Consider the following 12,036-nt stretch of genomic DNA (forward strand, 5'->3'; position numbering starts at 1 on the left):
CAGCAAACTTGCATGACCAAAAATCAAGTTTGACGTCCCTGGACCTGGGATTGCAAGTGCACAAGGAAGGTTCTCATGATGTGCAATGACTCTCTGCATTGGAACCTCCTCAGTCTGTCCCCTCCGCTCCAATTGACACCTCGAGGTGTCTCCTGATTGAACATTAGAGCCATCATTCAACAGCGGAGGGAAGAGACTGGAGAGGGTCCTGTGCAGAGAGCCATGAGCACTGCATGTAAAGAAACGTTTTCCCAGGCACTTATTCTCACAGTCTTAGGAACATTAAAATTGGTGGCTTTTTTGCCTACTATTTCAAAAACAAAGTGACCACATGTTACTTCTAAAATAAATCTATAGTAAAATATTAAGTATAAGTATATATACATAAGCCCACATTAAGTAAGGCCAGGGAATTCCGTCCCCTGGTCCGCAAGAAAAATGCAAGCAGGACTTTTTTTTTCTGCATTATACCCCATTATAGTCTTTGTATAGCAGATTGGGTTTCCTTTTTTTCGGGGGCCCCAAGAATGGAAACCGGGTGCAAATGTGAACCTAAAGTAACTCAAACGTGCCTTGAAAGTGACCAAAAATGTGTATCAACTTGTATTTTTGCCGCACTGTGGTGCGTCTCAGCCTCAATGATTTTTTAATCACTGGGTGAAGAGGGTTGGGAATCTGATGGAAGTTATACCTTAAATCTGTTCCAGTTGCTGACTGGCATAGATCTACAACCAGCCATGCCTACATGTGCTGGAATTACTAAGGGAACCTGGCCACTGTGCCCCAACAGTAAGTGACAGCAGTAGTTTCGTAGAAGTAGTTTTCACGGCCTAAACCTGTTCATGTCATCTTCTAGCTTGGCAAACATACATACTAAATTCACAACATAGAGATTTTTCTTTACGTCACATGGCCATTCATTTCATTCTCTTTTCTTACAGAGCACAAGGAACATTGCCTTAGAGGCCTTCCTCATCATACCCAAAAGTTTTGTTGGTTTAGGTTGCACGGCCTTCCAAAGAAGAGATGGAGGACGAGGTAACCACAAAGCGGACAGAGAAAAGAAAGAACATGACACCCATACACATACTGATCAGCGGTTGAAGTTCCGCTGTACCACAGGGCAAACCAACACCTCCCTGTCCAACTTCCATGTCAAGGTACCTAAAATAAGTCTCATGTTCTTTTCTGGAGGACTTTAAAACAATGTGTTAATGAACAAAAGACACCATTGCCTGTAATATGTCATTTCTGCTGCTGTATGAGAACTAATACACTCCATACTATGAGATGATTGGGGAATTTTATTAACAAATCCATTGCAGGTCCACTGCTGAATATAAAGCATTCATGGCTGATACTGGCCAGCTCTACCATCCTCATCATCAAATGTCATTGTACAGCAATGACCCTGGGAACTGCTTCTCAGCAAATGGACTTAGGCCTTGCTTTATAATTTCTTCACTGAGGTGAAACAATGCAATGGGTGAATAAGGATTTTTTGGATTTTTTTGGCGTGGTGTTCAACTTTTGGCTTTCTAAGCCTAGTATGTGCAACGTATTCCACTGGCTGTGTCTTTGTAAGAGCATGTATCCAAGACTTACTGTGAACCCTTCATGGTGTATCTAAGTCTATTGTAGAGTACCTACAGTTTATCATAGTGAAATTCTAGAGGACACCAATACTAGCTGTGATATGTAACCCATAGTAGGCAACAGAATACATCATAAAACCAATGACTATTTGTAACTATTGCCATTCTCTCTCTCCAGAACAGCCTTGCGTTCGCCTCCGTCCATCTACCTCAAAGTCTCTTGGCTTTGTCCTCCTCTCAAACCTGCAAACTGCAAGTCCTGGCCTTCAGGAATGGAAAGCTATTTAGGAGTGTGGGGAACTCCTCGAGGTTGGCTGAAGATGGGAAGAGACGAAGTATCTCTACGCCTGTCATATATGTTGGAACACGTAAGGAAATACAACTGAATTTATCATAAAATCCGTACTTGTATGTATTTTTATATCTAGGTGCTCAAGATGTATAGAAATATCGCAGAAGAAGAGATATACTCGATGTATATTCGACTGACATTTTGAGTTCATAATGGGGTTAATATCCATTATGTGGTAGTTCCAGTCAATACTTAAAGGGGTTTTGATAAATTTTTTGATAGCCTATTATTAGGCAGATGTACTGAGAATATAGACTAACCTCTGTTTTGTGATGAACACCTGAAATAACCTGAGGAAGCTCCACTGGCATTGTGCGGAGAGTAGACAAGAGGCTTGGCACGACCGTGCCATTCCATATAGAGTTGTATTATTCTTAAAATCTATTTAGAGGGATAAGTTCATTGAACACTACAAATATTGTTAATACTCCATAGAACCAAATAGCATAGGAAATAGTTGTACTGATTGTGTTACTGTATTGTTTTACAGGAGGTTGCGGCATTAGTAATCTGACTGATCCAGTCACGGTCACTCTCCGGCACCTGGTGAAGGGATCTGACCCACTTCCAGCTCAGTGGAACTTCAAAGCCTTGGAAGGATATGGAGGCTGGAGCTCTGAGGGCTGCCATCTTCTATCAGAGGAGCCAAATATCACCAGCATGCAGTGCCTACAGCTCGGCAATTTTGCCGTCCTAACGGTAAAGTCACATGATCTATTTTTTCAAGTCGTAATAAGATATAGCTCCATGTTTGTTTTCATTATGTGCATGTTAAATCCTTTCAGTAGCTCCTTAGCAAGAGACTACAGACTGCAAGAATATCATAAGACATATACAGGAAATAATATGCATATTTGTGTGCCGATTCCACAGGATAGGTCATCAGTTTGTGGTCTGTTGGGGCTCAACACGCAGACCCCATACAGATAATCTGTTGTAGTAGCCTTCATGTGCTGCAATCTGCTAGTGGATGGGCAGTGTGCTTAGTGCTGCACCTATTCAAGTAATAGGAGTGGCACTGCGACCCTGTCCATTGCATAGCATTAGTTCCAGTGAACTGCAGCGCCCTACTATTACTTGAAAAGATGATAGGTGGGGGTCCTGTGGATAGGTCATAAGTATAAAAATTCGATTTGGGGCCAAAAAAGTTAGTGCTACACAAAACTAGAAACATTTGTGTAACTTGGTGCCGCACAACTTTTTTATAATGGTATGAAACATAGCAACTTGCAAAAAAACAACAGTTTTGGATTTTTTGCAACAGTTTTTTGCAACAGTTGCAACAGTAGCAGGTTGTGATAGATGTGTTATACATGACATGCAAATGTAGCCACGCTGGGCAACCTGTCTTATATACCTACTGGTGTTCTTCATTGATCCATGGTGAGAGTTATTTCTATGTCAATGCATGTCCTGACAGGAGCTGAACACTTTCCCACCACCACCTGCACATGGCACCGATATTCTACACCCGGTCATCTACTGTACCGCCATATTACTACTCTGCCTGTTCACCACCATTATCACCTACATTGTAAATCACAAGTAAGTAAGGTCTTCATTTTCCATTATATAGGCTATATTTTTGTATGCTGCATAATATTTAGTATCCAGGTTTGGTTTTATTATCTGCTAAAGGTTTTTGTGCTTGCTCAGCTCCATACAGATCTCCCGGAAGGGTTGGCACATGCTGCTTAATCTCTGTTTCCACATTGCAATGACATCAGCCGTGTTTGCTGGAGGAATCACTCTTACTGGATACATCATCGTGTGCCAAGCCGTAAGTGCTCCGCCGAGCGTAGTCTTTTAGGGAATACGCGTTTAATACAAAGCTCATGTAAACAAATAGGGAATACCAGATTGTGCCGATTCTTTCATGTAGACTTTGTACAAATTGTATATAATGTGCCTCTTGGCAGGTCGGCTCTAAAGTAAGGTTAATCCTACTGTCAGAAGGACATTACTCTTAGGCAGTACTGCTGCCTTGTCATGGAGATGAATTTATGATTTTTGCATTTGGCCAATAAGGGCCCACTCATAGTATGTTCTAGCAGTCCGTTTAGCATATCCATTTTTTTTTCCAGTAAAAATGGATGCAAATCAATGCACAATTTTGCAAACTGATACTTTATATATGAAGTGACACTTTTCTGTCTATCACTAAAAACAGACAGGAACACTCAAAAAGATGGATTTTTAACATCAATATAGCTGTTCTCATAAGACGGACAGCAATAACACGATTTTACTGCACACTGATTGGTAGGCTAAAGTGATGAATTATTTCAGACCGGTTGCTAGGGGTATCTTGCCTAACAACAACATCCAGACATGGTTGCAGGGCAATGTCCCCCTCATCCTGCAATGAAGGTCCATATGTTCTTTCTCAGGTCAGCATCATTCTGCATTATTCTTCCTTATCTACACTTCTTTGGATGGGTCTTAAAGCCAGAGTTATCTACAAGGAACTGACGCACAAACCTCAGCCGCAGCAGGAAGGAGAAGTCACCCAGCCTCCGCATAGGCCCATGCTCAGGTAATCTATTATTACTGTCCAGGGCCCTCAATGACTCTCCTGAGATCATGTCCTCGCACCTCTCAACTTATTGCACTTATCTTCTTATTTTACTGCTGATATTTAGCCTAATAATATATACAGATACATAATATACTCGATAATATATACAGATACATAATATAGTTGATAATATATACAGATACATAATATACTTGATAATATATACAGATACATAATATACTTGATCAGTGGCGTAACTACCGCCATAGCAGCAGAGGCAGCTGCCACAGGGCCCAGGACATTAGGGGCCCGGTGACAGCCGCTACCACTGCTATCATTATACTCGGGGGGTCTTTTCGGACCCCCGAGTATAATGATTGGCTGACCAGGAGAGGTAAAAAACATAAAAAACACTGTTACTTACCTCTCTACGATCCTGCCAGGCCTCCTTCCTGACGTCTCTGACGTCACATGAACCCGGCCTGCGTCCCAGGTCATGTGACGCCCAACGTCATTGAACAAGGACGGCAGCGGAGGCCGACAGCGTAGGAGCCGGGGGACAGGTAAGAAACAGTAGTTTTTTATGTTTTTATTCCCCCGGGTCTACGATGATTATACTCTGGGGTCTGAAAAGACCCCAGACTATAATAATTGTTTATGGGTGTCCACAGTGGGACATAATACTGTGTGCAGGGGCCACTATGGAGTATAATGCTGTGTGCAGGGGCCACTAAGGGACATAATACTGTGTGCAGGGGCCACTATGGGGAATAATACTGTTTGCAGGGGCCACTATGGGCTATAATACTGTGTGCAGGGGCCACTAAGGGACATAATACTGTTTTCAGGGGCCACTATGGGGGATAATACTGTGTGCAGGGGCCACTATGGCGGATAATACTGTGTGAAGGGGCCACTATGGAGCATAATAGAATGCGCAGGAATGCGGTGGAGGGGGTCGGTCGGTGTCGGTCGGAGGGGGCATGTCAAAAGTTCGCCACGGGGCCCCGCCATTCCTAGTTACGCCACTGCATTTGATAACATATACAGATACATAATATACTTGATAACAAATGCAGATACATAATATATTTGATAATATATACAGATACATAATATACATAATATCAGAAGTGAGAAGTATAAGAAGTTTCCTATATTCTTCCCGTTCCTTATATAAGCCACCCATGGGTTTAGTTGAAAAAAAAAAAAAACGCAGCAAAATCTGTAAAAAAAAGAAAAAGTTGCATTTCCTTAACGTGGGGCCTCAGCCTAAGGGGGTTCCTGGAACTTGATTGACGCCCTGTACTTGGGATAGGTCAACATCAGATCAGTGATCATCTTACCTCTAACACCCCTCCAATGTGCTTATCGGGGCTGTGAGTTATTAACAACCACTGTACAATCTACAGAGCCGCCCCTGCTTCTCTGCACCGTGCCCCCTTCATTCATGGTGGTGTCAGGAGTCAGAAGCCCACCGGTCTTATATTGACGGTTATCATGAAGATATTCACCATCTTTCTTTTCTAGGTTCTACTTGATTGCTGGAGGGATTCCTCTGATCATATGTGGGATCACTGCTGCTGTGAACATTAACAACAGGGAGAACAGTCCTTAGTAAGTGTCCTGTACAGTGATAGAGAAGGGTATCATAATGGTATGGTCCATTCTGATGACATCCTATTACATACTAATGCTTGTGTCTTTCTCCTCAGCTGTTGTTTGGTATGGAGGCCGAGTCTGGGTGCCTTCTACGTACCAGCAGGTCTCATCCTGTTGGTCACATGGATATATCTTCTTTGTGCTGGGATCAATTTAAAGCGTCAGCCTGCTGAACAAAAAGATCTTGCAGAGGCCAATGACGCACAACAAGCACATGGTGGAATAAGTCATCTCCTGAGTGATTCGACTTCCATATCAGTGACCCTTAACTCAGCAGCTCCAGCAGATGTAGACACTGTGTATTCCTTGCAAGTGCAATTCTGGTCTCTGGTGACTGTCCATGTCTTGTATATTATCCTATGGATTTTTGGAGCCTTTGCTGTATCACAAGGATGGTATTTAAACGTGATCTTCAGTTGTCTCTATGGGGTAACAGCAGTGGCCTTAGGGCTGTTCATCTTCATTCACCACTGTGTGCGACGTCAGGATGTCCAGCGTTCTTGGTTTTCTTGCTGCCCATCGTACACAGAGTCATTGCCAATTCAAGCCTATGTACACACCAGCTCTCCTGTAGATGACTCTCCTCAGGTGTATATTGGGTGCAATCCTGAAGTGGAGAACTCCGTTAAGTCTACATCATCCCCAAGCAACAGCATTAACTCTAATACTGGACCTTGTAAAATCACAAATCTACAAGTGGCTCAGAACCAGGCAGAAATCTGCCCACCTAAGCCACCAAGCTGTGAGGACAGCGAGCCAACCAACAATAAATATGTCACCGCTCCGAGTCGATATATGAACAATTTGCATGGTCGTAGGAACCATAAAAGCAGAACTAAGCAGTATCGGGAAGGGAAGCACCATAGGTTAAAGGTGCTGCGGGGGCCGTCTTCTGACCTGCCGTCCAGTGAAAGTGGTAGCGTCCACAACAGCCACTCTGAAAGCTATCATAGCAAGAGCAGCCCTTTGAACAATGGCAGGGGGGTGGCTACTAGGGACCCTGAGGGTGCACTTACCCACTCCGAAGGAAGCGACAGTAGTGGGCAGCAGGCACAGGACTTTGCTAGAGCGCAGAGGAAAAGTGCCAGCCGGGACAATCTAAAACAAGCAAACAGCATGGAAAGGGAGACCAAACGTAGGTCCTACCCTCTTAACACCGGCAACCAGAATGGGGTCCTGAAGGGTAGCAAGTATGACATCAACCTTGCACCTGCAGAGAGTACTACAGTCATGAAGACAGGCCTTTGGAAGAGCGAAACTACTGTGTAGTTTATGAGTAAGCAAAACCGACTTGTGCTATACATGTCATAGATTGGATTGCCCAAGAGGCCAACACATGCTAGGAAAATGGGCTCTCCCAGCCATGTGTTGCGATCACAGTTGGTGCAATCACCTTGGACCTGACCCTCATGAACGTCAAGAATATATGTGCCAAAGTGAGTGTGTACATGTAATGTCAGAGATCCCATTGGCTTACAGTAATGTATACACATTGGTTTGAAGCTTAAGGATTGTCCAAATGTGTTATACAGAGGATCTGTGTTATAGAATTGTCAAAGCTGTTCAAGGAAAGTTGAAGGATCAAGGAAGTAACTGGATTGATTACAGTGTCTTATGCCTTGGAAAAACGTACAGTTTGGGAATTCCAATAGGGATCTTGTTGACCTAAATATAAGGTTAACACCCAATAGAAATCAATAGGCCAGTTTATAGGCCTTTCTCTGCCAAGTGCCTTATAAGCTTCTTGTGTTCTTCTCAGTTAGCACTTTCTCTAGTCCATGGCATCCATAGGATGGTGCACTTATACCGATCCCGCTTTTAATTGGCACCTTCTTGAAGATTTCACCCATTCCCATGGGCCAGTTACCGGAGTTCTTCATTTTTGCTACTACGTGCCTTGATGTGGCCTTCTGAAGGAATATAAGAGCACGTAACATCTCCAGATTCAGTCAAATGAAACGTCTTCAGTCTATACCTTGGTACAATCTGTCACAGTGACCAAAAATTGCTGTTTTTTGACCATAGTTGTGCTTCAAAAGCATTCGAGTTGTTTTATTTTTTCTTGTTTGTATCATGTAAAATTGCCGACAATCCCGACCGACCTTCACGAAAATCACTTCTGCATGTTACGTGTGTTATATGTGTTATATCAGAGGGAAACTTTTATTTTTCAGATATAGAATTATATTGTATATTGTATAGACAGATCAGGATCACTTTTTTGGGAGACCTGTGTAAATTTCCGCATCAGTATTAAACTTGTGTATGTAAGAAAATGAAAAATTGAAAACGTAAAAAAAAAAAAATTGTACCTGGAGGCAAATGTCACAGAAGAGATTCCAGGAGATACCTAGAGTTATTATTATAGTACATGGTGCAATGGTTATACAGTATTATGACGTGCCTTTAACAGTGTTTGTTTTTAGAGAGGATCTGTCACCTCTCCTGACATCTCTAGTTTAATAAATCCTTGTTAAAGGGATTTCTGGGACCATGATATTAATTGCTATGGCCTTTTATTACTTATCTGGCACAGCGCCGTACATTGTATAGTGGTTGTGCTTGATATTGCAGCTCAATGAGACAACGCTACAGCATGGCCATGTGACCAATGGATGTGATGTCACAGTCTGAGACGAGGCAACGGAGTCAATGTCATAATCCTGGAAAACCCCTTTAATTGACCACGGTGCCAACTAAAATAGCATGTAGACCACTCCGCTTGTGAATGCTTTAAGATGCAATAATCTGTAATGAGCGGTATGAGCGATCATTCACTGTGTGATATTCTTTTACATTACTGTCAGCGGCTCATTCCCGGTTACAAGGGAAGATGTGATGGTGACGGCATAAAAGACGCGGGGCAATGGTCAAGTCTATACATTCTTATTGAGCCGATCATTGCCTTATATAAGTGGCCATAATACATTCATGTCAGGAGTTCTGACAGGTCCTCTTCAAATGTCTACCAAAGATGTTCCTATCTACAGGGAAAGAAACGGTCTTGCATAGACTTTAAATGGGTGGTCTGGTAGGGGGGGAAGAATGGGTTAAACAATAAAAGCAGCCATGCTTAGATCACGGATTCTCTGCAGCGGACATTTCACTGCTTCCTCAGTCCCCAGTTATTCTCTACTTCCTTGTCCTTCTTGAAACCACCAGGAAATAACCACTCAGCGGAGGTGACTTGGCTAAGACTAGGATCACACTTGCAGTCGTTCATATCCGCCATGGGACTCGAACGATGGTGAGCCAACCCGCTAAAACAGCGGTTACCTGTGGACCCCATAATGGGGTCTGCCAGTTTTATACTGAAGTCAGTGAAGCGAAAAGTCCACCATGAAGGACTTTTCTCTCTACTTACAGTCCTATGAAAAAGTTTGGGCACCCCTATTAATCTTAATCATTTTTAGTTCTAAATATTTTGGTGTTTGCAGCAGCCATTTCAGTTTGATATCTCTAATAACTGATGGACACAGTAATATTTCAGGATTGAAATGAGGTTTATTGTACTAACAGAAAATGTGCAATATGCATTAAACCAAAATTTGACCGGTGCAAAAGTATGGGCACCTCAACAGATAAGTGACCTTAATATTTAGTAGATCCTCCTTTTGCAAAGATAACAGCCTCTAGTCGCTTCCTGTAGCTTTTAATCAGTTCCTGGATCCTGGATGAAGGGATTTTGGACCATTCCTCTTTGCAAAACAATTCAAGTTCAGTTAAGTTTGATGGTCGCCGAGCATGGACAGCCCGCTTCAAATCATCCCACAAATGTTCAATGATATTCAGGTCTGGGGACTGGGATGGCCATTCCAGAACATTGTCATTGTTGCTCTGCATGAATGCCTGAGTCGATTTGGAGCGGTGTTTTGGATCATTGTCTTGCTGAAATATCCATCCCCGGCGTAACTTCAACTTCGTCACTGATTCTTGAACATTATTCTCAAGAATCTGCTGATACTGAGTGGAATCCATGCGACTCTCAACTTTAACAAGATTCCCGATGCCGGCATTGGCCACACAGCCCCAAAGCATGATGGAACCTCCACCAAATTTTACAGTGGGTAGCATGTGTTTTTCTTGGAATGCTGTTTCTTTTTGGACGCCATGCATAACACCTTTTTGTATGACCAAACAACTCAATCTTTGTTTCATCAGTCCACAGGACCTTCTTCCAAAATGAAGCTGGCTTGTCCAAATGTGCTTTTGCATACCTCAGGCGACTCTATTTGTAGCGTGCTTGCAGAAACGGCTTCTTTCTCATCACTCTCCCATACAGCTTCTATTTGTGCAAAGTGCGCTGTATTGTTGACCGATGCACAGTGACACCATCTGCAGCAAGATGATGCTGCAGCTCTTTGGAGGTGGTCTGTGGATTGTCCTTGACTGTTCTCACCATTCTTCTTCTCTGCCTTTCTGATATTTTTCTTGGCCTGCCACTTCTGGGCTTAACAAGAACTGTCCCTGTGATCTTCCATCTCCTTACTATGTTCCTCACAGTGGAAACTGACAGGTTAAATCTCTGAGACAACTTTGTGTATCCTTCCCCTGAACAACTATGTTGAATGATCTGTTTTCAGATAATTTGAGAGTTGTTTTGAGTAGCCCATGATGCCACTCTTCAGAGGAGATTCAAATAGGGGAACAACTTGCAATTGGCCACCTTAAATACCTTTTTTCATGATTGGATAGATCTGGCTATGAAGTTCAAAGCTCAGTGAGGTTACAAAACCAATTTTGTGCTTCAGTAAGTCAGTAAAAAGTAGTTAGGAGTATTCAAATTAATAAAATGATAAGGGTGCCCATACTTTTGCACCGGTCAAATTTTGGTTTAATGCATATTGCACATTTTCTGTTAGTACAATAAACCTCATTTCAATCCTGAAATATTACTGTGTTCATCAGTTATTAGAGATATCAAACTGAAATGGCTGCTGCAAACACCAAAATATTTAGAACTAAAAATGATTAAGATTAATAGGGGTGCCCAAACTTTTTCATAGGACTGTATTTGTGGCGGACTCAACAATGGAGTCTCATACGGAGACTCTGACGCAGATGTGAATGACGCTGACGCAGATGTGCGCATTTCCTGTGTGCCAAGGACTAGCATGTAGAGAGCAGACCTGGTAAGCATTAGAACAGCAGACAAGCAGTATCAATGGCTAATGATTTTTTTTTTTTTTTTTCAAACCCATTCTTTCAAGTTTTCTACAAAATTTATCCCAGCAGACAACTCCTTGGGTTGTTCAAATTTATCTTAAAATGGGCCTGATATCAAATCTATTTTTCCTATGCGTTGCATTTTTCTATCGATAATGGGACCAGAAAATTAGAATTGTCCTGATTGGTGTGTGAAACTTAATATCATAGTACAATGGTTCTACTTCATTTATGTTACATAGTACCTGAAAATGCTGCAATGCACAACAGTAGTGCTCACCTGGGTGCTAGTCTGCAATATATATATATATTCATTTCACCGAGAGATTTGTCTTCACTGAAGTCAGGCTGAAGTTCTTAGAACTCTATGGAGAGGGGAGAAAGAAGCAGACATGTTCAAACAAATCAAAGTAAGATATCGCTCCCAAGGAAAAGAAATGCTCACCCAAGGTACCCCATCATAGTCAATAGGTCCCTTGATGTTGACTATTTTAGCAGTGCTTCAACGGATTAGAAGAACGCGGCTTTATTTACATCTATAACTCTCACTCTTGGGGAAAAAACGGTTACAAAAAGTGATAGGAAAATAAATGTTACATTTCCAGTAGCCGCTTGTTTCTCTGTGCTTGCCTCTCACTCACTGGGCTCCTCCTTCTCCCTCCCCCCTCCCTTTCCCATAGATCTCAACATGATCTGATCTGCGTGTGTGCTAACCCATCTTCACAGTGAAGACATATTTCTCA

At 42.4% G+C, this 12,036-nt stretch overlaps 1 protein-coding gene across 2 annotated transcripts in view; it reads left to right on the forward strand.

The window, feature by feature from the left end:
- ADGRA2 (adhesion G protein-coupled receptor A2) overlaps window positions 1-9,563 on the forward strand; it is a 128,777-nt gene extending 119,214 nt beyond the window's left edge. For both annotated transcript variants that reach the window (XM_075273132.1, XM_075273133.1), the window contains 8 exons: window positions 942-1,160; window positions 1,774-1,963; window positions 2,438-2,646; window positions 3,368-3,492; window positions 3,604-3,727; window positions 4,338-4,483; window positions 5,996-6,082; window positions 6,181-9,563. In XM_075273132.1, coding sequence (XP_075129233.1) covers window positions 942-1,160; window positions 1,774-1,963; window positions 2,438-2,646; window positions 3,368-3,492; window positions 3,604-3,727; window positions 4,338-4,483; window positions 5,996-6,082; window positions 6,181-7,396 — 2,316 coding nt within the window. In that variant the 3' untranslated portion in view covers window positions 7,397-9,563. The remainder of the gene's footprint in view (window positions 1-941; window positions 1,161-1,773; window positions 1,964-2,437; window positions 2,647-3,367; window positions 3,493-3,603; window positions 3,728-4,337; window positions 4,484-5,995; window positions 6,083-6,180) is intronic.
- Window positions 9,564-12,036: the final 2,473 nt, after the last annotated feature.

The sequence above is a fragment of the Leptodactylus fuscus genome, chromosome 5 (genome assembly GCF_031893055.1).
Source record: "Leptodactylus fuscus isolate aLepFus1 chromosome 5, aLepFus1.hap2, whole genome shotgun sequence".
Classification (NCBI taxonomy): domain Eukaryota; kingdom Metazoa; phylum Chordata; class Amphibia; order Anura; family Leptodactylidae; genus Leptodactylus; species Leptodactylus fuscus.